Raw genomic sequence first — 27,510 nt, forward strand, 5'->3', positions numbered from 1 at the left:
CACAGAAAGTGGAGGCCATGGGAAGCTTATGCTTTCAACCAACATTCCAGGGGCATTTCTGATCGGCAGTACAGTCAGTTGCTAGTGATGAAAACTTGCTTCCAAGCGGCTGGTAAAGGGAATATTTACTGTAAACATATGCAATTTTAAAAACCCACAGTTAGGGCTTGCTTCAGGACATGCTCCGTCAGCGACACAAGCAGTGGCATGAAGAATCACATCTTCCAGGCACCTGGGTGGCTCAGTGGGTTAAGCTTCTGCCTTCGGCTTCGGTCATGATCTCGGGGTCCTGGGATCGAGCCCCATATCGGGCTCTCTGCTCAGCAGGGAACCTGCTTCCCACCCCCCCCTCTACCTGCCTCTCTGCCTACTTGTGATCTCTCTGCTTCTGTCAAGTAAATAAATAAAATCTTAAAAAAAAAAAAAAAGGTACTCTTTAAAAAAAAAAAAAAAGAATCACGTCTTCCCACATCTTCCCTCTGTCTTCTGCAGGATTCGATTAGCCTCCCATGATACGTGGAGACACTCACTCATTGCCGCCCACCTGGGTACTAAGGATCAGGGATCGTGAAACAGTCCTGAGAAGTCCTCTGGGCCTGGAGGGCGCCCCAGTCGTCAAGGCATAACTGCTAGCGCCAGGAAGCCAGACAGTCTCCAGGTCCAGCACTTCAGCCCAGGCCGGGCGCGCTCTTCCTGGCTGGCGCGCTGGCTCTGGTGCCGTGTGCTCCTGCTGTGAGGCGGGCCTTCTGCATTTGGAGAGTCAGACATTCATACCAGGATTTTTAGTGCTTTCTTGTACTAAGAGAATCCTTTCTTCGACTAAAACCTTAGGCAAAACCCAGACCAAACTCCTCCCCCCTCGGAGAAGGTCCCCAGAGGCTCCAGAGCCTTCTAGAGGGTCTTTCTGCTTCCACCATTGCCTGTCTACCTGCCACCCTCCACAGAGCAACCGGGGTGGGTTTTGTGAACAAATCTCATCAGACACCCCACCATGCAGAACTCTGCAGTAACCTCCTAAAGTGCTTGGGACAGAATTTAAACTCCCTGCTCCAGCCTTCAGCGCACTCTGTGAGTATGTGCCTGCGAGACTGAACTCCATTCTTCCCCAGGTGCCCTCCAGGCTCCAGCCATGCCGGTTTCTTTCAGGTCCTTGTACCTACCCCTCTGCTTCCTGCCACAGGGTCTTTGCACACGTGGTTCCCCTGGCCTGGGATGTCTTTCTGACCTGTCTTCATGAAGTTGGCTCCTGTCTGCCATTTAGATCGTGGTCAAATGTCACCTTCTCACAGAGGCCTTGACCATTCACTTCCTTTTGCCTCATCACCCTATTGTGGTTTCTTTTCTTTTCCTTTTTATTAATAGACCTTATTTTTTTAGAAAGCACTTACATATTCATAGCAAAATTAAGTGGAAAGTACAGAGATTTCCTGTATACCCTCAGCCCCACACACGCACGGCCTCTCCCACCATCCCCGCCCCACCCTCGCCAGAGAGGTGCATTTGTTACAACTGACGATGCGACACAGACACGTCATCGTCCTCCGCAGTCTGTGGTTAACACAAGGGCTCACTCCGGGCGTTGTCCATTCTGTGGGTTTGGACTCACATGTAATGACATGGGTCCACCATTGCGGTCTCCTATGGAGTTTCCCTGCCCTAAAAGTCCTCTGTGCTGCACCTGTTCTACCGCCCCGACCCCCTGGCCACCACTGATCTGTTTCCCATCCCCAGAGTTTTGCCTTTTCCAGGATGTCCCTGGACTGGAATCATCAGTACGTGGCGTCTCCAGACCGGCTTCCTTAACTCTGTGATAGGCACTTACGTTTCCTCCGTGTCTTTCCACGGCTTGGTGGTTCATTTCTTCCTAGTGCTGAACAATAATCCGCTGTGTGGACAGACCCCACATTGTGTATCCGTTCACCTGCTAGGGACGGAGGACATCTCGGTCGCTCCCATGTTGCAGGGATCAAGGGTAAGGCTGCTCTCAGCACCCGTGTCAGGCCGGGTCATGGTTTTCTTCATTGTGCTTATTGCTACCGAGATTTTGGTTTTTTTTTTTTTTTTTTTTAAGATTTTATTTATTTATTTGACAGAGAGAGAGAGAACACAAGTAGGCAGAGAGGCAGACAGGGGTGGGGGGGGGGCAGGCTCCCTGCTGAGCAGAGAGCCCGATGCGGGGTTCCATCCCACGACCATGAGATCATGACCTGAGCCAAAGGCAGAGGCTTGACCCACTGAGCCACCCAGGCGCCCCCCGAGTTTGTTTTTGTTCAGCATTTATGTCCCACCTTCCCCACTGGAAAGAAGGCTCCACGACAGCAGAGAAACCTGGTCTCCTGAACTTGGGTCCCTGCTGCCAGGTCTGTGAAACGAGTGAGCGGTCCGCTCGCTGCCCACCGCCCACAAGTCCCTGGGGGGCTCTGCTCGCGGAGCCATGTTCCAGCACTGCCGGTCTTTCCTTCCATCATCACAGATGTGTTGTGACCACCGGCGCAGCCCCCCCAGAGCAGGGCTGTGGGAGTGTGGGGGGCTCCCCATGAGGACAGCTTGCTGGAGCCGTGGGCTTCTCCTCCGTCTGCCAGGGACAGCTTGTGGTACCAACACTGGGGGCCTCCCAGCCTGGGGAAAGAAAGCAAACCGGAATGCAGAGAGAAGGAAAAATAGGAACACAGACTGATGTGGAGTGACTATTACCAATAACCTCTGGGTGTCACCAGGATGCTTCCTTCATCCCCGTGAGCTCGAACCCCGCTCAGTGGCGGCAGCTAGCATCTGCCGAGGTTTACTTTGTGCCCCACCCTTTGCCACATGCTCTGTGTAGGAGCTGTGTGTTAAGTCATCCCAGAAGCCCTCTGGAATATGACCCTGTGCATTTTTCAGACGAGACGTACAGAGCTCCGAGGGTTCAGTACTTGCCCATGCTCCCCACCTTGTAAGTGGGGGGCAGCTTCAGACCCACACAGTCCACGCTCTTGAACTTGACCGAGGGAGGCTGGCATGTCCAGCGGTCCCCATGATGGCTGACCATCACCCAACTCACATACCTGTCCCGGTCCCCATCCTAGATATTTTGAGTCCTAATCTTCCACAAGACTTGCAAATTTAGAGTTTAGGAAACTTGAAAGCTTCCGTTCAGAGAGGTTGCATATGTGAATGGAGCGTCTCTGGATACAATAATAGAGGCTCTAAGGGCATTCAGATTCCAAAAAGCTTTTTTTCACTCTGCAGGTCTGGTTTGGCTGCTGCCTAGAAGTCTGAGGCCCCAGGGATCTGTGTGTTTAAGTAGCACCCAGGAAATTCTCAAAAGCATCCAGTTTCCTTCCTGTGCGTACATTGTCATCACAGCCCCTGACCAAATGCTGTCTGGATTCTTTATAGAACAGTGAGCTCAGTATTTCACACAGCAGAACATTACGTGTACAGGTGACTCTATTCTCTCTTTTTTCTTCTCTTTTCACACGGGGTCTACGGGGTCTACGGGGTCGGGGGAGGACTTCAGATGCACAGGACTCGAGTCCGTCCTCTTACCCAGTTCGTAGTGCGCCATCAGTCCACACAACATTTTTCTTCTGGTTTTATTTATTTATTTATTTTTAATATTTTATTTATTTGACAGACAGAAATCACAACTAGGCAGAGAGGCAGGCAGAGAGAGAGGAGGAAGCAGGCTCCCCGCCGAGCAGAGAGCCCGATGCGATGCAGGGCTTGATCCTAGGACCCTGGGATCATGACCTGAGCCGAAGGCAGAGGCTTTAACCCACTGAGCCACCCAGGCGCCCCTGGTTTTATTTATTTTTGTTCTTTTCCTCACTCTCCCCCCTGCAATAGCCCCCCATTTAATGTACATCCTTACAATCTACCACTTAACCTGTTCGATTTGCTAGAAAAGGATCTTTCACACACATCATACTGGTAAGTGTGCGGGTAGAGTCCTTATCATCATGGACAGTATTGTAAAGTGGCTTTATTTATTAGATCATTCTTCCATACATCTCAGAGAAGCAGCTACCTCTCTGGAACTGTCTCCCATTGGTTCTCTTTTTGCCCTTGTGGAGCTGAACAGAAAAATTCCACACCCTCTCCCACCATTCCTAGACAGTCACCATGGTCCCTCTTCAGCAGCCCCCATCTGCCCTCTCACAGGATGTGGGATTTTCCTTAATCCTCCCCAGGATGCTCTGTAGTCAGATGGCATTCCCCCCATCCACCTGTCCCCCACACACACACACCCTGTCTGGATGATGTACTTCTCTACTCCTAGCAGGAGAGGAACCTGAGATGTTATGTGACTGGGCCAAATGACAAGATACTGTAAGAAGAAAGACTTGGTTAGAAGTATGCATTTAGGGGTGCCTGGGTGGCTCAGTGGGTAAAGCCACTGCCTTCGGCTCAGGTTGTGATCCTGGGGTCCTGGGATTGAGCCCCACATCAGGCTCTCTGCTCAGCAAGGAGCCTGCTTCCCTTTTTCTCTCTGCCTGCCTCTCTGCCTACTTGTGATATCTCTCTCCCTGTCAAATAAATAAAATCTTAAAAAAAAAAAAAAAGAAGTATGCATTTAACTGCTTTCAGTTAGACATCCCTGCCCTTGGCCTTTTCCATCTGGCTATCAGGGTACGGGAACTGTAAGCCTGGTGGTGTAGGGGTACCTTCAGGCGGGGCATCTCCTTCCTCACTCTGCTTGCGTTCTTTGAAGTCAGGACTAGAACCCCCATGCCCTGACACCGGTTGACACTCCCCTTCCTCAGATGTGGGTGGAAGGTCCTACAGAATGTACTGGAAGGATTGCCAGCCATGTACCTGTCTTCCAGGCTGAATAGACTGGGCTCGGGGAGCTGAGGGTGCCTATATCCCCATGCGGAATAACCCGCCCTCCTCATCCTCTGCTGTTTTATCTTCATGAGCACATTCCAGACACCAGCGCTTCCATCTCTTTGGTATGGAGGTGAAATCGACATATCATACAGTCAGCCAGTGTGTAGTGAATACTTCACTGTCATTCAGCCCTTTCACAGTGTGTGCGACCGCACCTCAATCGACTATTGCTTATGATACCAGTGCAGTCCCTCTCTCACCCCAACATTATCAACACCCCAAAAGGAAACCCCATACCCATTAAGCCATCGCTCCCCATTCGCCCCCTCCCCCCGTCTCTGGTAAGCACCAATCTGTGTTCTGTCCATATGGATTTACCTGTTATGGACCTTGAATATAAGAGATCATTCCATATGTGACCCTTTGTGTCTTGCTGCTCTCATCAAGCATAACCTTCTCGGGCTTCATAGCCATCACAACACGTGTGTACGTCATTATCTTCCATGGCCAGATAATATTTCACGGAACATACAAACTGCCATATTGCTTATTTATTCATCTTCTGATGGACATTTGGGCTGTTTCCACCTTCTGGCTGTTGCAAATGTTGCTGCAGTGAACATGTATGCGCATGTACTTGAGCCTTGCTGTTGAATTCTTTGGAGGCATATATCTAGAAGTAGAAATATGGGGTCATATGATAATTCTGTTTAATTTTTTAAGGAAGGTATTTACATTTCTTTTTTAAATAGCAATTCTACTCTGGAACTTACCTGCGTATGGAAAGACAGGGGAAGTGGATGAGGAGTCAGGAGATCTGGGTTCTTTTCCTGGCTTTGCCACTAACCAGCTGGGTGGCCTTGAACAAATCACTTCCCCTTTCTGGGCTCTTGTTTCCTCATTTGAAAAGCAAGGGGATTGCATAAAGCTAAATGGTCTTTCAGTTATCTTTGTCTTTCAAGATTTTATCCTGAGATTGTGCCCCATATCAGGCTCCTTGCCCCGCAGAGAGCCTGCTTCTCCCTCTTCCTCCGCTGCTCCCCCTGCTTATGCTTTCTCTTTCTGTTCAAATAAATAAATGAAATCCTTTAAAAAATATATTTTATTGGAAAAATTGGGTTCTAGAGAGAAGAGAGAGAGAGAATTGTCAAACAGCTAGACCTGATTATCTCTGTGTGCATTCTCTACCGTGTTTTTAAATTGTGAGTTGAAAGCATCCCAAGTAATGGGGCTTTTTCCCCCTGCCTGTGTGTTTCTAGTTAATGAATAGCTTTGGGCTTCCTATTCCCATGAGGATTCCCAGAACAAGATATCCTTCTCTTGCCCATCACTTCCTACTGCTTGGCAGCTCCTGAACAAAACATGGCGGTCACGAAGCCAAGACTGGCGCCATCCCATCCGCACTGTCCTCTCTGCAGAAATGCTGAGCCGCACCCCGTGTTAGTTCTCACAGCACTCAGGTGGTCAGCTGGATCACCCGAGTCTGGTCTTGGGAGCTGTCGGGTCCAAGGAGAGGAGTCAGCAGACTCTTGCTCAGCCCATGTCAAGCATCTTAGAAGGTTTTAGGAGGAACAACCAAAGGCCTCCTGTGATACTGTCCAGCCAGGAGCTTTTCCTCCTTGGGTGATTTCTACTCTCCTGAGTCTCTTCCGTCTGATTGATTCGCTGGCGTGAGTGCACTGCCTAGGGAGGGAGGGAGCTTTTCCTCCACTAATTGGCAGCCTCCACAGGATGCCATCCAGGTCCAAAGTATGCGTTCTCCTGAGCTGCCTGCTGGCTTTCTGGGGGGAGAATGAGGTTTCAAAAAAAACAAACAAAAAAAAAAAACAAAAGCAAAAACAAAAAAAAAAAATGTGATCCCAGTGGTTTATTTCATTCGGTCAGCCATTTCTTTGCTCATTTCCCATCCATCCATCCCATATTTTTGAGTGCCTGCTGTGTTTTTGGCACCATGTTAGAGTCTAGGAATAAACAAGATGAAGCGCCTTCCCTATGGAGCCTTCCTTTTTTAATAGGAGATACAGATGTGTGGCTTTTGAAATGAGTACAATGAAAACAAAATGACAAGTGCTAGGGTGCCTGGGTGGCTCAGTCAGTTAGGCATCAGACTCTTGATCTCAGCTCAGGTCATGATCTCAGGGTCGTGAGGTTGAGCCGCGCTTCAAGCTCCATGTTCAGCAAGGAGTCTGCTTGAGATTCTCTCTCTCCCCTTCCTCTGCCCCTCCCCACCCCCGCTCACGAAATCTCTCTCTCCCTCCCCTAAATAAATAAATAAATAAATCTTTAAAACATAAGTGACAAGTGGCAAGTGCTATATAGTGGGGAGGGGGGCCATAAATGGCGTTCAGAAGTACAGACAGGAGACACACAAAGCCATCCTTGGCAAGTCCTCACAAGAAGGCAGATTCAAAGCGTGTTCTAGACAGAAGCTAATCTGTGCTGAAGTCACAGAGCAGGACGCATGAAGGGACCTGGCAGGTGACCAGTGTTGGCCAGAACGCAGAACACGGAGGGAGGGTGATGAGAGGCGAGATTGCAGAAGGGGCTCTGCTCGGAGGACCACCGAGCCACGTCGAAGGATTCAGCTCTGGTGACGGTGGAGAGTGAGTCAGAAGGGTGAGAGCAGCAGTGGGGTGAGCACTCAGGGAGCTGTTGCGGTCACTGTCATGAAACAGCGGTGACCAGAACCAAGGTGGAAGCAGTGGGAAGGCAAGTGGATGGACAGTGGGGCTGGAAGCTGGGGGGCTGCTGTCGGGCCCAGCTTCCAGGAAAGAACCTGCTGCTGTGGGAATCGAATCCCTTAGCTGGCCTCATGTCCTGGCCCAGGGGAGGTCCCTCATCCTCCAGGTCTCCGGAAGGATAACTTTGTCTCCCAGGATTCAGCCCAAGAGCCCTGCTCCTTTTGCCAACAGCCTCAGGCAGGAGAGGTCGGAGATGGTAGTGGGGTACAGGGAAGAGAAGAATTCTGTGGGAACCTCGGCCCCAGGACAGAACAGCACACTGCACCCAGGTTGAAGACCCACGTTTCAGACCCCGTGGCAGTTTCAAAGCACTGCATCTCAGTCCCTTCCCCAGGCCACTCTCTTCTGTATTCAAGAAGAGTTAACACACAGGGTTCTATTCGTTTCAGGTGTGCAATATAGCGATTCAGCAGTTCTATACACTCCTCAGTGCTCGTCAGGATAAGTGTACTCTTAACCCCTTAACGTGTTTCATTCATCCCCCACCCGCCTCCCACAGGCCATTCTCTCTCAGGAGCTAGGGAAAAGGGTTTCTCTCTTAAAGACTCATTCTAGGGCCCTTGGACAGTTGGGGTTTTGTTTGTTTTTTAATGAACATATGATGTAGTATTTGTTTCAGGGGTACAGGTCTATGATTCATCAGTCTCACACGGTTCACCGCACTCACCATAGCACATCCCCTCCCCAATGTCCACCCCCCTAGCCACCCATCCCTCCCACCTCCCTCCCCTCCAACAACCCTCAGTTTGTTTCCTGAGATTAGGACTCTCTTATGGTCTGTCTCCCTCTCTGGTTCCATCTTGTTTCATTTTTCCCCTCCCTTCCCCTATGATACTCTATCTTGTTTCTCAAATTCGCCATATCAGTGAGATCACATGATAATTGCCTTTCTCTGACTGACTTATTTCACTCAGTATAATACCCTCTAGTTCTAGCCACGTCCTTGCAAATGGCAAGATTTCAGAGTTTTTGATGGCTGCATGATATATATATATATATATATATATAGTTTTTGATGGCTGCATTATATATATATATATATATATATATATATATATATATATATATCCCACATCTTTATCCATTCATCTGCTGATGGACATCTAGGCTCTTTCCATAGTTGGGCTATCGTGGACATTGCTGCTGTAAACATTCTGGTGCACGTGCCCTTTCAGATCACTACATTTGTATGTTAAGGATAAATGCCCAGTAATGCGATTGCTGGGTTGTAAGGTAGCTCTATTCTCAACTTCTTGAGGAACCTCCATACTGTTTTCCAGAGTGGCTGCACCATCTTGCATTCTCACCAACAGTGTAGGAGGGTACCCCTTCCTCAGGGGTTGGCGAGGATGTGGACAATCGTTCTAATCAGACATGATTTGTTGTGCTTGAGAATGTGGACATTGGACTGTCGTAATAGTGCTCATCCTACCAACCCACTGGAATCCCCTTTTCCTGGGTCATAGTCTCAGCATTGACATTATCTCTAAAGGGACAGCATCAGGGACTGCCATACCTTTGCTGCACAAAATGTCTGCAGAAATCCATTTTTTATTTAAAAAAAAAGAAAGAAAGAAAGAAAGAAAAGCCCGTTGAGCAACCAGCTTTCACCTAACCCCACACAGCACATAGGGTTCAGAGAAGCTATGAGACTGGTGTGTTTCTTACTGGCCCAGCGCATGGCAGCCTCTAGGTACTGGACCAGTGGGACAGTGTTTGTTTTCATGACTTTTCCATGAAGAGTTGTCCTTCCTTCTAGAACAGTGATTCTCCACTGGGAGTGGTTTTGTCCTCTAGGGGACAGTTGGCAGTGTCTAGAGACATTCTGATTGGGGACAGGAAGGGGCTGTGCTGGCCTCTAGAGGGTAAAGGCCAGGGAGCCTGCTAAGCACCCAGCAATACCCAGCATCCTTCCCTGCACAAAGAACTGTGGGTCCACAATGTCAATTGTACAAGTTTGTAAGAAAACCTATTTAAGAACATCAATCTGTGACCAAACCCTTGAGTTCTTCAGGCCCTATAGGATTGCTAGAACCAACCGCAAGTTCAAGAAAAACTCACTTGGTATTGTATTTCTTTCCACAGCTGAGCTCTGTCCGGGAGGCCCAGTTAGAGCGGCTGGAGGCGGCAAGACCCCGCAGGCCGGGGAGCAGGGAGCGGGGCCCCGTGCTGAGGATGGCCAGGCAGCAGCCGCCGCCCTGGGTCCACGCAGCCGTCCTGTTCTGCCTCCTCTGCCTCAGTGGGGCCATCGAGATTCCTATGGATCGTGAGTCCCACTCCATCATCTCTTTTGATTCTCCTGATTTGGGGCAGAGAGTTGGATGGGAGGGATAGGTCAGGGGGGCGTTAAGCCCAACTTTTGAAAAGGCTGGAGAGAGGGGAAGTGGTAGCTTCTGGAGGCAGAGCTGGGTTTCCCTCCAAAACATGGAGGCAGGCAGGCTCGTGTTTGGGAATGTGAGATGAATTTTATAGCACAACCTCCAAAAACTGTGTCTGAGCTGATGCTTGTGCTGCCTGGAGCCTGCTAAGTGGGACAGAGGTGGTGGAGTCTGCAAGTCTGTGTGTCCCTTGGGAGTCCTTCCCTTCACACCCCTCCCATGGCCCTCTGCGGTCCTGACTTGCCCGTCAACAGGGAGTTTCCAAGGACCAAGTGTAGTGGACACTTACCTGCCTTTCTATATCTGAGCTAGACCCTTGGGCTCTCTTGGCAGGTCTAAATCAGGCTGGATGGCATGGGGACAGTAGGGAAAGGAATTATTTTGCACAAGACAGGGGCTTAGTGAAACTTTAAACCAGAGCTCCATTATAATACTGTTGTGGGAAAACCAGGTGCTGATTTCAGCTTTCCCATGGCAAAGTTGGGAAGTAAAACCTTGTGTCATTCTGTGTCCTAGGGTGGGGGCATTATTTGGCCACCAGAATCATCAGACAGGGGGCTTGGGATGGTGCTCTAATAGCCCCGTCTCTAGCTGCTGTGTCTGTTGTTATATTCAGAAGGGGCCTGGGGACTGGCAGCCCCGGTCCTTGGCCCCGCTTTTAGATGTGTACCACCTTTGCCGTATTTCCGGCTCTTCCATCAGAATGTCTTGGCATTCCAGTGCTCTGATGTGGGCATACCACCTCTGTTGCCTGTTCCCTGCTTCCAGAAATAAATGGGGCCCACATGATGCCAACCTTGACTTGGGCTCTCTCCAGGTGACAGATGTCTGGGGAGGGTAGGGAGAGCAATGCAGCTTCCAAGGAGTGCCCACTGAGCTCTCCAAAGCCAGGCCCTGGGGCCTGGACTTAGCACAGCTTGGAGAAGAATTGCACGTACTTCAGCCCCCTCCCACCCAACCCTACCAATAATAGCTGCCCAGAGGAGTGGGCACTTCTGGGTAAGAGAAGACCAACGGAAACTCTAAGTTGGACCCAGAACCAAGATGGGCAAGGCGCCTGCTGCTCTCTCAATAGCCCCAAGTGTGTGTGTGTGTGTGCATGTTTATGTGTGTGTGTGTGTATTCAGTGGGGGGGGGGGTGTTGTGAAAAGAACGGTTCCCATGGAGACCATCTGCACTGCTAACTCAAGGAAGAGTGTCTCATTAACAATCCCAGGCAGGCAATCTAATAAGGGAGAACGATAAGGCCATGTCCCTGGAGAGGAGAGGGGTGCTGAGGAAACTGGGTTATCCAGGACGTGCTGAAGGCTCATTTCTCTTCTGCTGCTCCTCCTCATTCATTCACCTGCCACTGTGACCCCTGGGGCTAGTGGGTGAGGAGTTCCTCCAAGATGAACTTACAAAGAGACGGCTTTGACATCTGTGTTAGGAATCTGGGTTGCTAAAGCTCTGCTGGAGCTGTGGGCAGATGACCCAGCTGCAAGTGTCTCCAAGGGACCCCATGGGGGGCAGAGACCCTCCCCCTCGTGCCATCTCCTCACAGTGTCTGTGAAGAGGGAGGGCCCGGGGAGTTCTGGAATTGTCTTCTGGGAAATGGAGACCCTTCCTTGCTCTGGGTCACACAACAAAGGGGTACTAGATTCACGAATACAACCCAGGTCTCTTGGCATCCCACCCGGTTGGCACTCGACACGCCTCACCCTGACCTCTGGTAATCCCACCTTCTTTTAGTTCTTAGAGCCCACCAGAGTAGCAGCTGCCGTGCACCCGCCCGAGAGCTAAGGGCTTCTACAGGTGCCTCTCCTGTGACTCTCACAGCCAGTCTTTTGCTGACATTAGGAAGCTGGGGTGCCATTCTCTCCAGCCCCTAAGTGGCAGGCCCAGCGCATGACCACAGCCCCTATCTGCATGAAGAGGGGAAGCCTTTTGTGACACGATATCTGATGCCCCGGGAGTGTCACAGCAGGAAACCCATGCTGCCTTCCCGGAGCAAGTCTATCTCGCAGGCAGGGTGGTGTCCATAACGACTTCTCCAGAACAGGTCTGCCAAAGCCTAAGGCAAGACGAGAGAAGGGCAGCCCTTCAGAGGAGACCCAGTGGCCCCGGGAAGAGGTCCTTTTCAGCCAGCTTTTCCCCTCCTGCTGGGTCAGGCATGACAGGCACCCCCCTACACACACACCAAGTTACCTGAGCCCATCCTTCCCTCTTACCCTGTGCTGAGGCCCCGGGGGCTGGGTGGGGAAAGGTCACACTTCGTTTTCCTCCCCGCCCCCCACCACCTCCCAGGGTTACTCCGGTCTTTACTGGTACACAACCTATGTAAGTTGAAGGTGTACAGCCTGATGATTTGCTACGTGTATATTGTGAAATGACTGCCACGTGGGTTCATTTACCCCCATCCCCTCACACAAGTACCTTGTGTGTGTGTAGCCATAACTCAGAAGATTGACTCTCGAAACAATGCTCAGGTGCGGATACAGTCTGCTAATTACAGCCGCATGTGCATTCGGGCCCCAGAACATTTCCATCTCACAGCTGGACGTTTGGACCCCTCACCGGCATCTCCCGGGCCCCTGACAACCATTCCACTCCGTTTCTTTGAGTTTGACTTCTTTAGATTCTACATGGAGTGAGAACATACCAGAGCTTTCTCTGACTTAATTTCACTTAGCCTAAGGTCCTCAAGGCCTATCCATGTTGTCACAAAAGGCCGCAGAGAGACCTACTTGCTGTGTTCCCTGAAGCGTTATCCACGCTCGCCCGGTGTGGGGCACGTGAAGATCAGGCGGTCGTAATTTCTCTGCGTGTTGCCTGGGAGGGGCTGAGGGGGCTCAGGCCGGAGGCTGCCCTTCCGCCCGCCTGCCCCTTCAAGAGGCCATATCTGTGCCTTGAGGACGGGGCATTGGTTCTGCTCTGGGGAGTTGGGGCCCAGCAGGCTTCCTGGAACCGCCCTGGGCTGCGACACAATCCCTCATTGAAACACTGGCCTCCAGCCCCTGCCGTTCTGCCAACAGAGTCACACGCACCCGCCTCCCCCCCTTCACCCACCCCAAGGAGAACAACGTGACCTTTGAAGAAAGCAAAGGGTCGCCTCATCAACAAGAGTGGGTTTGCCAAAAAGTGAGTCTGCTGGCAGCTCGCCCCTCCATCCCTCTCTCCACGTTGAGCGACTCGGCATTTTTCTCCTAGGAACCCACAGAGGAGACAGTGGGGTGGGAGACATTTCGTCCTCACTGTCATCCCAAAGACTGCTGCAGGATGACCTCAACACGCGCACACGCACACACACAGGCGCACATTCACACACTCTCCATCCTCCAGGGACAGGTGCCAGGGGCAAGTGCCGGGGAGAGAGAAGAAGTGTGGGGATAAAGAAACCTCGCAGACCCGCAGGCCTCTGCCTTACACCCTACAGAGCTCATTGGAAGATTTTTCCCTCCCCCTCGGAAGTCAAAAAGGCAGACCCATTTTCCACTTGACATGACCACTTTGTAGTGGAGAGAAGGGCAGGTGGAATGACGTGGAATTTGGGGGGGTGTCGCAGGACTCGGTAGGTTGCCCTTGTCCCCAGGTGGGCAGGCCTCCCTGTCCTCTCCCTGTGCTGGCTTGTCTTCTGGGTTGGTTTTGTCTCTGTAATAAATTCCTTGGTGACTCAATGGTGGTTCCAGATGTCATGACCTCTTTAGGGAAATAGACTCTCAAGAGGCCCCCGGCCTGGTTTCATTGTGGGGCTGGGGACAGCGTCCGTCCAGCTCCGGGAGTCCTCACTCCCCTGTGGTCTCCCCCTTACTTACCTTACTCACGTCCGGAATGTTAAGGAGAGCGTGCTGGGGACCCACCTAGCCAACTGACCGCTCTGGCCAAGGATAGATTTGTAAGAAGAGCTCTGGACCAGACTCAGGTGGGCTGGTTCTCGTTCCATTTCTGCAGGAAATGTCCTATTGACCTTTAACCGAGTGACTTCCCATCCGAGAATCTGAGATTCCCTGGATAATTTCTAGGGCTCTTTCCATTGAGCCAGCCCTTGATTTTATAAAAGAGAGGCTTGAGGGTCATGTGGGCAAAGTAGAGCTTTTGCCAGGGCCAGGACAGAGCCCTCCACTGTGTGTGGGGACCCGAGAGCCATCCACTGTGTCCTCAGATGAAGAAAGCACAGGCCTAGGCTAGTGGTCCCAGGCAGTAGGTCAAGTGTCAGCCCTGCTTCTCCTAAAAATGGCCCTTTCTCCCCACCTGTCCTCCACGCTCCAATACACTAGCTTTCCAGAATTAGCCATTCTTGGGCCACTGGCAGGAAAACCTTCTAAGGGTGAGGACGCCACTGTGGGGAACTCCAGGGAGCATGTGTTCAGAAACCCCAGATTTCCCCTTTACCCCAGGACTTTTCATTTCCTGCCAAGGCTGCACCCAGGCAAATGGTACAGATAAAATTACTTTTCGGTGCCCCAGCAGACCACGCAACCCTGGCCCACTTGAAAGGATTATTCTGGACCTTTTAGTGCGTTGTACTCAAGACTTTGACTTACCGACAGTGCACGTAGCAGGGGACCCTTTCTGCTACACTCCGCCTTTCCTCCCTGATGTCTGTTTTCTCCCTCGGGACCCTTCTGGCACCTCTTGGTCCTGCCTTAACTCTGCCTTCTCCACACCGCCCCTCTCTGGGCCCCTAACGCTTCTCTTCCACATCTCACTGTGGCTGAGTCAGGAAGCTTTGAGGTCACCTGGGCTCACCCACAGCCTCTGCTTTCCCCTGGAAAAGTCTGCCCGTGACACCAGTGCATCCCAGACCTCAGCGCTGGCGTGGAAGAAGCTTTGCATATGACTTCATGCTAGAGCCATTAAGAAAAGGCCTCTTACAAAGTGACAGAAACACGCAGTCTCTTTTCTGTACATTTTACACCGAGGCCTTCTCCGCCAGAAAATTAGCATCAAAAGTCTTGCTGTTGGGGGTGTTTGGGTGACTCAGTGGGTTAAGCCTCTGCCTTTGGCTTAGGTCATGATCTCAGGGTCCTGGGATCGAGTCCCGCATCGGGCTCTCTGCAGTGGGAAGCCTGCTTCCCTTTCTCTCTCTGTGCCTGCCTCTCTGCCTACTTGTGATCTCTCTCCCTCTGTCAAATAAATAAATGGAATCTTTAAAAAAAAAAAAAAAAATTCTTGCTGTTGGAAGCATGGTGCCCTGACCCCCAGCATTGGCACTACCTGGCTGCTGGTCAGAAACACAGTGTCTGCTCAGTCGGAACCTGCATTCTATCCAGACCCGCCCCCCAGGTGGTTCACGTACCTGACAGAGTCTGAGAAGCCCGACCTCAAATATGCACTGACTTATACACGGGCCCATGCACGCCACAGGTGAGGGCTGGGTGAGACTTGTGCTACCTGCCTCCTGATCCCTTCCGTAAAAAGTTCCGGAAGGAGTGGCGGGCTCCACTTCATCCCCACACTCGTCTGGAAGAGGGATTTCCATATGGCCATGTACTTCTGCCGTGAGCAGAGCCACAGCGATTCATCGGTCCCTAGAATTTTCCAAAGTTTAGGAAAGGAGGTGCTTTCGTGTGTGACAGAGAGGAAGGCGCGGTGGGAGGAGTGAGGCCTGTGGACCACGCGAGGCCTTTGGGGCTTTGCTCTGGAGCCCTGGTTCTGATCTGCTGCTGCCCGGGCTTCTCATCCCCGCCCTGCTGGCCTGGGAGCCCCCTTCTCTCAGCGGCGTCTAGAGCCCGGCCTCTTTCAAGCAGCCTTGTCACTTTTGATAGTTGGACTTCCCTGATGGCATCATTTGGGCAGAGGCTGGTCTTTCTGCTCAGCTGCGTGGTTTAGGTCCCCGTGGAGCTGTCGCCTCCTCCAGGAAGCCCACACTGGGTCTGTCCCCGTCTCTGTGTGGCTGTCCCACAGAGTTCTGCAGCTGCGAGCAGAGAGCCCAGGCACCATGCCCACACCCAGGCCAGCCTCAGCGTGCTCCCTGCGGGCTGGGGCCTGAGGAACCCGGGCGAGTAGTCATTTGTGATAACCTATAACCGATGTCTTCTTTTCTCCCCTCGCAATGCTAACCCACCGGAACTAACAGCAAGCATTCAGAATGAGCGTAAGTCCCCGCGTGCCTCTCTGCACTCGTGCCTCTGGGAGGTAGGAGGGCAGCAAGGAGGGGCGGGAGAAGGCCAAGTGAGGAGATACAGGGGGATTAGCTACCTTTCTACCCTGCCTGTGGGGGCTTCTTGACACCAGAGCCCATGCAGTGCAGGCCCGGGAAGGGGAGCGGCCAGCTGGAGCCCCCCATTGCCGGGAACGGCAGAGGAGCCGGGGGATAAGAAGGGCCGCTGCTCCCCCTGCTCCGGTGGCCGGCACAGGAGCTGCACGGAGAACACTAGACGCGGGGCTGAGAGTGAGACTCGCTGGCTCTTTGGCGGGCAGACAAGTCCCTGGGGACTGGGCCTGGGAGCTCCAGCCTCCCCACGCTTTGGCCATCTGCGGACCCTCCAGGGCTCAGAACCATCCCGGCCACGGGGCTCTGGAACGCTGGCTGCTTTGTGGTCTTGATTCATTCAGTAAATGTATTTCAAGAAGTCTCATGCACTAAGCGTTGCACCAAGTGTTGGAACACAAGGGTGGGTAAAACAGAACTTTCTCATAGAGATTCCATGAGATCTGAAAGAGCTTCTTCTTAGGCTCAGTCCTTGACATAACCCCCTGGCCCCTGGCCCCGTTTAAGAACCTGGGCCCCTGGCACAGTGTACTGCCCCCTGCCCCTGGCTTGCCGGCTTGTGCTGTGGCCCCCGAAGCCCTGAGCACCCCTGTTTGTACTGTTGCAGTATCCCAGCCCCCAACCATCACCAAGCAGTCTGTGAAGGACCACATCGTGGATCCCCGCGACAACATCTTGATCGAGTGTGAAGCCAAGGGGAACCCCGCCCCCAGGTGAGCGCACTGGCAGGTAAATCCATGCGCCCCCGCCCCCAGGAGGTACTGAAACCACACCCTGGCCCTGAGCGTAGCTGAAGCAGTGGATAGATTAAAATTATCCAGAAGACATCTCTTGGATACCTACCTGGTGGAAAGTACAATTCAGAGAACTAAGAAATGTAGCTGATGAGGAGGCTGGATCCAGAAATCCTCAGTGGCTTAAAGTCACACCCGGAAGTCGCGACGAGATACTAAGTTTCTGACTGTCGGTGTCACACATTCCTTCCACTGTCTTACCTCCCCAACTCTCCCCCACCCAGTGCACCACTACCGTGCGTAGCTTATAGGAAGTTCCTCCTGCTGGCTAACCGGAGTCTTTCTTGCTGAGCACATCTCGGCTTGTGAGCACATCAGCATTAAACAAGGCGTCAGCAGACCAGAGCCGAAGGCCTGCGGTGTGCAGACGAGTTAAATGGTGCTCCTCCCACCATCTCCTTAGAGCCCCTCTCCGTCCTTCAGAGAGGGACCCATGTCCTCAGGAAGAGGAAGTGAAATGAAAGCACAGAGGTATTACGTGCCTTTGCCAAGGTTGCCCAGCTTGAAATGGGGCGGAGCCTGGAGTTAAACCCAAGCCTCTGATAGCACCCCCACCCCAGGCCAGGTGTGTTTCTACCAAACGGAAGACACGGGAGATGGAGAGCTGTTCTGCTATTTGTCCCCCTCCTTCAAAGGAGCGGCAGCCCCAAGCTGCACCATGCAAACCAGACATGACCGGACCCTGTGCTGGGCGTCTGTCTGGAAAAATGCGGCGGGCAGAACTTTGAGTGTATGGCAGCCTCCTTCTGCCTGCCCCCTAGCCCCTCACCCCCTCCACCCCCCCCCCAATTTGCATGAGCCCGAGAACAAGGAGCGCCACTCTCATCCAGGCTGGAAGAAGCAGGGTCACCCGGAAGGGTCAGACGGGGCACAGATGGCCTTCTGAAGTTTGGTCTGTCCACCATGGTTCCTTGGCAGGGACAACGATTGCATGACAAGGAGCAGTCCCGATTGCCCCTGCTTCTTTTATGTCCTGAGCAGCTACAGACGTAGCCCCCACCCCCAGAAGCAAAGGGAGATTCTAGTCTCTTCTCCCCTGGGGTCTCTGAAGGCTGCCGGTTCTTTCAAACGCCCCTCCTGGGCTATCATGTGTGGCCCCTGCTTTATACTCTGTACCCACTGAGCAGGGCACGGATAACCTGAGCCATTGCCCTTTGGCTTTTTTTTTTTTTTTTTTTTTTTTTAAGATTTTTATTTACTTATGACAGAGAGAGATAGCAAGAGAGGGAACACAAGCAGGGAGAGCTGGAGAGGGAGAAGCAGGCTTCCTGCTGATCAGGGAGACCGAAGCGGGGCTTGATCCCAGGACCCCAGGATCATGACCTGACACTTAATGACTGAGCCACCCAGGTGCCCCACTTTTTGGCTTTAGAGTTGGTTCTCGAACAGGAAGACAGGAGGAGCAGAACTAGCTCCCTGATGGGCTTGGCTCGGGTGAAATAGGAATTTGGGCTTGCCTTCGTAGTCAGAGGCTGGGACACCCTGGGGTAGAAGCTGCAGCTGACTCAATTTTAAAGCAATCTGAGTCCCCACTGGCTCCTGCAGAGGACAGAATCTCCCAGTGGCTGCTTGGGTACGTGTCACTTACAGCCATGACTCTCAGCCTTGGTTGGCTAAAAGCACTAATGTCAGGAGCCTGCCCCTCTTTAGCTTCACCTATGGCTCTGGCCTGGGACTCTGCATTTTATCCGACTTCCCAGCCAGTTCTGCCACCTAGCCAGGGGGACATGGAGGAGTAGTTATGGGACTGGGCCAGGGACCAGGGCCCTGAGGTTCTCACCTGGAGCCCGGAGTCCACTGTGTTCCTCCTTGTTGCCTCTGCTTCTGCCCCCACCCCATACTGCCCACAGCTTCCACTGGACTCGAAACAGCAGGTACTTCAACATCGCCAAGGACCCTCGCGTGTCAATGAGGAGGCGGTCTGGGACCCTGGTGATCGACTTCCGCAGCGGGGGCCGGCCCGAGGAATATGAGGGGGAATACCAGTGTTTCGCCCGCAACAAATATGGCACGGCCCTGTCCAACAGGATCCGCCTGCAGGTGTCCAGTGAGTAGCTAGCGCACTTGCTAGCGTGCCTTGCTTCTTGGTGCATGGTGGTGGGGGCATGGAGGGTCATTCCGGAAGGGCCATCCCTGCCCTTGGCCAATGGGTGCCTTGGTGCTCTGCTCATCCTGCCTCCTGTTCTGCCTCTGAGCAGGAGCACACCTTGCCCTCCTCAAAAAGATTGCTTGGAAACGAGGTTTCCGAGCCAGAGTCTTGAATGACTTCATGAGCATTCTGGGCATGGGTGGAGAGGAAGGGGAGGAGCCTTTGGAGAAGTGTATCTATTTAGACTGAAGTCCTTCCTCTCTTGCTGCACCTGGCCTAGACTCACGGGCTCTCTCCACCCACTCCCTTGTTCTGCCCTTCTGCTTTTCCTCTTTGTACGCCTGCCCCCAGCCAAGCTCCTTGTCCTGGCCCCCGCCATAACGCTCACTTGATGCTCCCCTGTCTGATTCCCCCCAGAGTCTCCCCTGTGGCCCAAGGAAAACCTAGACCCTGTTGTGGTTCAAGAAGGCGCCCCCTTGACGCTCCAGTGCAACCCCCCGCCCGGACTTCCGTCCCCAGTCATCTTCTGGATGAGCAGCTGTAAGTTTTGGAGGCCTGCCATTTGATTTCTACTTTTATCTTAGGGAGTGGCGTGGGTGTCTTACATGGGAGGGGCTTGCCCAAGGTTGGGAGACCTTGACTTATGAGAAGCAGGTGTAAAGGGACCACATGGCGGAAAACAGATCAAGAGGCTGCTCAGGCCCATTTCCTAGCAGATGCTATCGGCTGTGTGATCTTGAGCAAGTTGCTTAACAACCCTGAGCCTCAGTTTGCTCTTCTGAGAAAAAAATAATAGGTTAGAGAGGAGAAGGGAGTTGTGGGAAATTGGAAGGGGAGGTCAACCATGAGAGGCTATGGACTCTGAAAAACAATCTGAGGGTTTTGAAGGGGCAGGGGTGGGAGGTCGGGGTACCAGGTGGTGGGTATTATAGAGGGCACGGATTGCATGGAGCACTGGGTGTGGTGCAAAAATAATGAATACTGTTATGCTGAAAATAAATAAAAAATAAATTTTAAAAAATAGGGCTAGAACCTGTACTTATGTGGTTGATCATTGTAAGGATAAATGAGTTAATACATCCAAGAACTTATAACACAACCAGACACACAGTAAGTGCTGAGTAGTATTTGTGAAGATGAAGAACAAGAAAAAAGGAAAGAGGAGGAAGAGGAGAAACTGTCAATAAGCCAACTCAGGCGGGTTGACATGAAGCCTCCTTTCAGTCTTTAGTCGGCCTGGATTTACTGAGGACAGGGAGGCCACAGGAATAAAACCTTTGATAAAGGAGTGACAGGGAGACAGGACATTTGTAGCAGGGGCAGAGTATCATCCCTGAGAGCTTGTCCTGTTTCATTATGCACTGAGATTCATTTAACCACTGTGGATCTCAGTTTCTTCCCATGTTTTGAATCATAATAAGTGGGGGCATGCTATAAAGGTGTTTAGAGCATTGCTGGCTCTCTGTCTTCCTGGCTTCCCCTCCCCATACTCCATACCCACCCACCCCCAGCCCCTTCTATCCATCCATCCTTTGGTCAGTCCGTAGATCTGCCTGCCTGCTTAGCATCCATCACCCATCCATCCATCCCCGAGTCTTTACCAGCTTGCTTCCGGAAGAAGCAGGGTAGTGAGCTGTTTGGCAGAGAGAGTATGGCTTCGTGCTCACCTGTCGTCTCACTCCTCTGTGTCATCTCGGTGCATGTGCGTGGGGGACGCCGCCTGGCCACAGGCTAGAGGGCTGTTTGGTTTGCTAACTGGTTCAGAGTCTCTCGTCTCCTGCATCCCACCGGTCACCAGCTTATGTCCATAAGTAGATCCTGAGTGGATCTCATGACCCTCATCTTTCCATCATCACTGGCATCTGCCCAGTGCAGGCCACCATCAGCTTTTCCCTGGGCACCAGTAACCCTCCATAACTGGCCTCTCCAGTCTTTCTAAAAACATAAATCTGATCATTTCATTCATATGTTCCCGCCCTTTACTGGCTCCTCCTTCACCTCAGACCAAGTCCAGACTTATTTCCCTTCCTAATCTAGTTCCCTCTGCCTCTCGAGCCTTCCTCCTACCCCCTTCCCCGGCTGTGTGCTCTTAATTTCTAGCACGTACTGTTCTTACTGCTTGGAAACCTCTTTGGGCCCCTGTCTCTTTTGCCCGGTGTCGTGGAGCCTCCAAGGCGGAGCTCAGGGCCCCCTGGCAGGGACTCGGGGCTCCTCCGCTCAGCCCATCCCCTTTCTTATCCAGGCTCCCCACTCGCCACACTGCACAGCAGTGATTTCTTTCTCTCCTGCCTCTTCTAGGCTGCAGGCTCCCTGAGGGCAGGAGCTATCTAACTAAAGTCTCTTTCACCAATCATGGGCACAGAGCCTGGCACACAGTAGGCCTGCAGTCAATTTTGAATAATAAGTCATTTAAAGAACTGACCTTTCCATTGTTGGAAAGTTGGCATCATTAACCTTGCGCTTTCAGAAATGATGAGTTACATGATCCCAGGATCCTGGGATCAAGCCCCACATCGGGCTCTCTGCTTGGGGAGCCTGCTTCCACCTCTCTCTCTCTCTCTCTGCCTACTTGTGATCTCTGCCTGTCAAATAAATAATAAATAAAATCTTTTAAAAAAAGAAAAGAAAAGAAAAGAAATGACTTAATAAAAGGTCCTGGGAGGTGAGAAGGCATTAGCTGTGAATCGTCAGCCTGACAAATACGCTTTCACAAACCGAGTAACCGGCTGACCCGGTCGTTTGAATTGACACCTATTGCTTCAACAGTCATGGACAATGTAGCCCACTTCCTCAGCCACTCCTGTGACATCATTGATTCTAAAAAGCACCATTTTCATCTTTTAACATCTCCAAAATTAGCATCCTAGAATCATTGATTAGTAGGTATCTTGCAATTATAAATGGCAGTAATTTTCTCTTTCCTGGTGGGAGTGAGAGCTTTAAAAAAAAGAAAACAAGTGAACTTGACTCTTGATTTGGGAAGCACCTGAGAGATAGCATTTCCTCCCTCTGGTTCGGAGCCAGTCGGAGCTTTTGTGGCATGGACGGGAGCTAGAAAAGTCTGGTCACAGAGCACGAGTGTGGCAGGCAGACGTCTTCCCTCACTGCTTTCACAACCCAGAAGGTGTGAAATCCACTGCTTTCTTATCTGTGAACTGGAAAGAAGCCTCTCTCAGAGTTGAGAGGACGAGAGGGAATCACGTTGAACTCCCAGCACCACCCGACACTCTGTCGGCACTCCGTCGCCAGACCAATCGCCACGGTCACTCCTCTTACCATGACCGCTCACCTCCGTCTGTACCTCTGCTCCCTTCCAGCCATGGAGCCCATCACCCAAGACAAGCGTGTATCCCAGGGCCACAACGGCGACCTGTATTTCTCTAACGTGATGCTCCAGGACATGCAGACGGACTACAGCTGCAACGCACGTTTCCACTTCACCCACACCATCCAGCAGAAGAACGCCTTCACCCTCAAGGTCCTCACCAGTAAGTGCAGGTCCCTGCCCGGGGCTGGGAGCCGGGGCAGAAGTCCTCGGACCCCGAGGAGCCCCGGGTACCTAGGTCGGGGTACAGCCTTGTCCCCGAGGCTGACCCAGAAATCCCTCTAGCATGGGGGCCTGAGCTGTTTCCGTGGCTCAACTTGCTTGATTCTGAAGCCTTGAGTTAAACCTGGTCCGGCTCTGAGTCAGTGCTTCTCAAGCTGCAGGCTCAGTCCGAATCACCAGGCCAACGGGGCAGCCATCCCCGGCCCGGCCCGAGCCTGCCTCCACGGTCCGGGCCTCTGTGTCCTCCATTAGCTCTTCAGGTGCTCGGGACCCACAGCAGCATCCAAGGAGCCCTGCTTTCGGTGGTCACCCAACGTCTCTCCCATGCCCTCAGCATGAGGATTTCTTTTCTAGCTGGTCCCCGTTTGGTGGTCTGTACTTCTAGAAATAGAGCCACAGTACAGAATTTCCGCATTGGCTGGGACCCCAGCATGAAATGTGTTTGATGCCGGACCCCATGGGACAACTCCATTTGCAAGCTGCAGATTAATGTTCTAGTTTTACTTGTTTTCATTTTTATTTCTGGATTCTGTTTGGCTCGTACCGAAGCGGGTCAGCCCTGCCTGACCCAGGATAGCGTGGGGTCGGCGGCCCTCCGCAGAGGAGAGAACCAAGTAGTCAACTCCCAGACACACATCTTGCCGGGGACCCACCGGCCTGGCTCTCCGGCTGCCCGTCCTCAGCCTGCCAGGACGTTGCATTCCAAGTGACTGTGTTCATTTGCACCGCGGATGTGTAACAGGCCTTCTCTTGAGGAGCCCCCCAACCCCCCAAGGACCTTGGTCTGTGTGACTCAGCTGTGGAGGCTGCTTTCCACATGGGGGACAGTGGTACTTGTGGGGGAAACCAAGCAAAGGGCAACATGTGGGCGCTGACAGCTGCCCCAGGTCGCAGAAGAGAACCTGAACCCCAGGTTCTCCGCGCCCACACGCCTCTCCGGGGAAGGTGGGGAGAGTGTAGGGGACCTTGCTCCTTGCTCAGGACAGCTGGGGGGGCCTGGTCTTCTTTCCTCAGTTGCCCCTGCCAGTAGTGGAAGCAGGTGGTGCCTAGAACCCCAGCTCTACACCCCGTCTCTACCCGGCATGGAGGGGGTCCGCAAGCAGCAGCTTCCTTCGTGGTCCCCTTCTCCTGTGCGCGGGTTCTTTCTCTCCTTCTCATGGTCTTCTCTTTGTTTTCTCCCTTCCTTCCTCTCTGTTTCCCTCCTGCCTTCTTCCTTTCTTCTTTCCGCCCCTCATTTTCTCCCTCTCAGAACCCCGTCTTCTCCCCTCCAGCACCCCCACTCCTGCAGCTCCCCACACACTGTTCTATGTTGGAGTCGGGCTGCCCACAATTTGCAAACCGACAGGATGGCCGGAAACCTGGGGACGAGCCCCCACATGCTCCCGGCAGCAGACCCAGGTCCAGTCTACTTGGCTGCCCCCTCGCTGGCCTTCTTATTCCAGACCAAGACCTAGAGGGGACCCCTGGGGAAGAAAGTTGGGTTGCCTGAGGCGTCTCAGTGCACGTCAGGAGCAATTGCTGGCCAGCTGGCTGGGCCATGGAGGACAGTAGGGTGCGCCTGGGACCTCTGAGTGGGCTCCGGGGCCAGGACAGGGCTGGCAGCATGAGGACGTGAGGGCGGCAGGAGCATCGAGCAAGATGCTGGATGCTGGATGGTCCTTGGTGCTGTCCCCTAGCTTCCTCTCTGCCTGCCTTGTGTGAGGCTTATAGTCAGACTCCTTTCTGGGGACTGAGCCGGGTGACCTTCTGTGGTCCTGGGCAGAGGCCCTCAAGGTCACCCAGGAGAGAGGCCAGGGGAGTTGGAGGGGGTAAAGAGCCTTCCTCTGTGGAATTAGGCAGTTAGAGATCTTCAGCATTTAGAAGTCGGGTTTTCCAGAAACATCCTTATCTCTACCTGCAGAGGTAAGGGCTGTTTATTTCAGCTTCATTTCTGGGTGCTCTACTCCACTGAAAACTCTTTCCTACAAATGCCACGACACACACCCCCCGCCCCCCGGTGATGGGAACAGAGCCCTGTCTGCTTCCTGGAGTTCTCCCAGGGGTAGCTTTGGCCGGGAGCAAGTTCTGGGCATCTGAGCCAGCCCAGAATTGGGTACAATTGCTTAAAATAGCACAGTTGTGCTCTGTCTGCTTTCCTGCATGGAGAGGACACAGGCTCTTTCTTATACCTTCAGAAGCGGGTCTGGGGGTGGGAGGCAGAACAGCCAAGCTTGGCTGGCTTCAGTGTCCCTCCTCACCTCGGTTTCCATCACAGTCTGGCCCCTGGGGGAAGATGCCAATCTCAGCGTGGCTGATGGTGCCTTACCTACATATAGGGAATGGCAGAAAGGAAGGTATCTAACACAAAACACTGGGCTGTCTGAAACCATTTTTAAAATTTGTTTTGGGTGCAATCAAAGACAGACAGCAGAGGTGACATGCCCGCCCTGCTTTGCCCGCCCCAAAGCAAGTCTTTTTGGTGACTGTGGTGAGGGAGAAGGGGTCTCCTGAGGCAGACCGAGGAGCACTAACCCTGCTTCCTTCTAATGTCTGCTGTCTAAGTAGCACTCTCAGGAGGCAAAAGATCTCCCTGGATTGCCCAGATGAGCTACAGAATCCACAGATTGTGAGATCAGTCCCAAGCTTGAGTCACTTCTCTGGAAAGAGAGGATTTCTGTTTCCCTCGGTGGCATGGGAGCTTAGGAGCATGAAGCCAGGGTCTTTTTTAGCTGTGTGCCCCTATCCTGCGCCCCCCCAGAGAAGAATGTCCCCTCCTGAGTACAACTTCAGCCCCTCCTCTCTTCTGCCCCCCGCCTCTCCACGCCACTGCCCCGAACAAACCCAAGCTGACTTCCCAAACAGGCTCGGTCTTGCAACACATGCCATCTTAAGGGATGGTTCTGAATAATGCAAGTCTCCCTAGCGGGCTTTAAGCACATTTGGGAAGCCCTTCGATATGGGTCCCAGCAAAGAGGGCGCACAGCCTCAGCAATCAGTTGTAAGGGGAGCTGATCTGTCTTCAAATATGCAAATACTCTGGCACAGCGCCTCACCTCCCTCAGCCGCTTGCTTGGACTGGGTCCGGCTTTCTCAGGGCCGCCTACTTGGCTTCCAGTCCGCTGTACCGCCCCCCACCCCCTGTGGGTACCGTCAAAACTTGAACCCAGTAGCTGGTTGGGGATGACAGTAGAAGAATGAAAAGCCAAGCTTGGCAGGCTTAAGTGCCCTATTCCAAAACCTCTTTCACTGAGGATTAAACGCCCAGCAGTCTTAATTACCTGACATTGGCACCAAAGGCACTGGTCTGCTCCCTAAGGAATGACTTCAGCCCACGCCAGTCTAGGAGCTCCGCATCTCCAGCTTCGTCCGTAGTCCCTTCCCATCCAAGTGTAGAATGCTGAGCCCATGTACTCTCCCCCATCCCAGGCAGAGTCCCCTTCTGTTCTGAAAGTCTGACCCACAGTCTGGCCCTGTCTGCCTCCCTAGAACATTCCAGGACTCCTTGGGAGGAGGGCTTTCTGCCACCAGAGACATCTCAGAGACCAGGGTGGTGCCTGGTGCCCAGTGCTCAGATGGGGAGGGGCGCTTGCTGCCAGTCAGCCCACGATCGCTGGGCGCTGCCAAGGGTCCGTCTGTCCCTGTGTCTCAGCTGCTGAACTGTATCTCTTGGTCTGTCTGCTCTCCCTGACCGCCCACCTGTGTACCTTAGCTTCCGCCCCGGGAGGGCTTTGCTCCTTCCCTCAGGGCTCACTCACACTCCTTTCTCTTTAGCTGCCCCGGGAGCTGGCCCGATCCAGAGTCCTGGGAACTGAGGATTTTGATGGGAAGTTGTTCAAAAGACGGCTACGGGATACCATTAATCCTTACCTCATTTGTTTGAAATACAGTAGGATCAAGCCATTACAGGTCAAGCCTAATTTCTTTCATTAAAAAGAAGATTTTTTTATTATTGCCTTCTTTTGCAGGATTTAACCTTTTCTTCTCTTTTTGGGGCTGTTTTATGTTGCTTGTTTTTTCACCAAGCATATTTCCTTTCCAAATACGCCGTGTCTTTCCTTTGCAAAATCCCCGGTTGTTTTCTGCAGCTTCGCGTTTCTGTTGTTCTCTCCCTGTTTATGCCTCCGTGAGTGCTCCGTGGCCTGTTTGCTCACCCTTTTCTGTTTATTGCAGACAACCCCTATAATGACTCGTCCTTAAGAAACCACCCTGACATGTATAGTGGTGAGTCGCCGCGGTAACCTTGGGAGTAACCTTGCCTGTCCTAACCCCAGTTTGCCTAACTCGACTGACTGATACCGTGTCATTAACCCACGCTGGGTGGAGGGGCTGACAGTCAGCCACACCAGGGTGTCAAGGGGCCCCCTCCCGGACACCACTCTCCCGGAGGATGGTGGCCAGTGCGGGAGTCTGAAGTAGCTCATGAGGGGCGGTGGCTTCCGGGAATGCGTAAGCCGCCAGGTGCTGAAATCTGGATCAGGTTGGTCGGAACAGGGTAGGACTCCAAAAGAGCTTCCTGGAAGGTTCTGTGATGGGTGGAGGGAGCGTGTCAGAGGAGAGGGGAGTCTGCACAGTGAGGAGGAAATAGGGAATCTGGTGCCTGTTAGTGGTTTAAAGGATGCAGAAAGCTTTGTGATAGAGTGTCTGGATGTGATTTGCCTGCCTTGCAATCTAGTTTTAGTTACTGGGGGCACCGTTTCACCCCGCGTCTCTTTAAAAATCCCTCTGGGAAAAATGAGTGAGAGTCCAGCTCTGAGTTCTCTTTGAAGGTAAGTATAAAGGGAGGTGGGCCATGCCTGGTCTCTGTTCCCTGGGCTGCTTCTGTCCTCCGGCAGCGTGTGCAAATTCAGGGCCCACCAGTCCACACACTTGCATGTCCCAGAAGAGTTTCCGTGAGGCGTATTTCTAACTCATCACACAACTGGTTGCTCAAGCTGATTAGTAGAGTAATTGGCTATTTCCACACCTGAGCCCCCGCCC

The 27,510-nt window shown here is 52.6% G+C and overlaps 1 protein-coding gene across 18 annotated transcripts in view; it reads left to right on the top strand.

Moving 5' to 3' along the window:
* Window positions 1-27,510, top strand: part of NFASC (neurofascin) — a 178,454-nt gene that overhangs the window by 95,343 nt on the left and 55,601 nt on the right. For 6 of the 18 annotated variants that reach the window (XM_059145864.1, XM_059145870.1, XM_059145875.1 and 3 more), the window contains exons 3-9: window positions 9,639-9,819; window positions 15,990-16,007; window positions 16,732-16,837; window positions 18,769-18,965; window positions 19,425-19,547; window positions 22,325-22,495; window positions 26,704-26,754. In XM_059145864.1, coding sequence (XP_059001847.1) covers window positions 9,639-9,819; window positions 15,990-16,007; window positions 16,732-16,837; window positions 18,769-18,965; window positions 19,425-19,547; window positions 22,325-22,495; window positions 26,704-26,754 — 847 coding nt within the window. Of the gene's footprint in view, window positions 1-3,228; window positions 3,424-9,638; window positions 9,820-15,989; window positions 16,008-16,731; window positions 16,838-18,768; window positions 18,966-19,424; window positions 19,548-22,324; window positions 22,496-26,703; window positions 26,755-27,510 lie in introns of all 18 variants that reach the window. The other 12 variants (XM_059145865.1, XM_059145877.1, XM_059145878.1 and 9 more) reach the window with 4 other exon arrangements.

The sequence above is a fragment of the Mustela lutreola genome, chromosome 14 (genome assembly GCF_030435805.1).
Source record: "Mustela lutreola isolate mMusLut2 chromosome 14, mMusLut2.pri, whole genome shotgun sequence".
Classification (NCBI taxonomy): Eukaryota; Metazoa; Chordata; class Mammalia; order Carnivora; family Mustelidae; genus Mustela; species Mustela lutreola.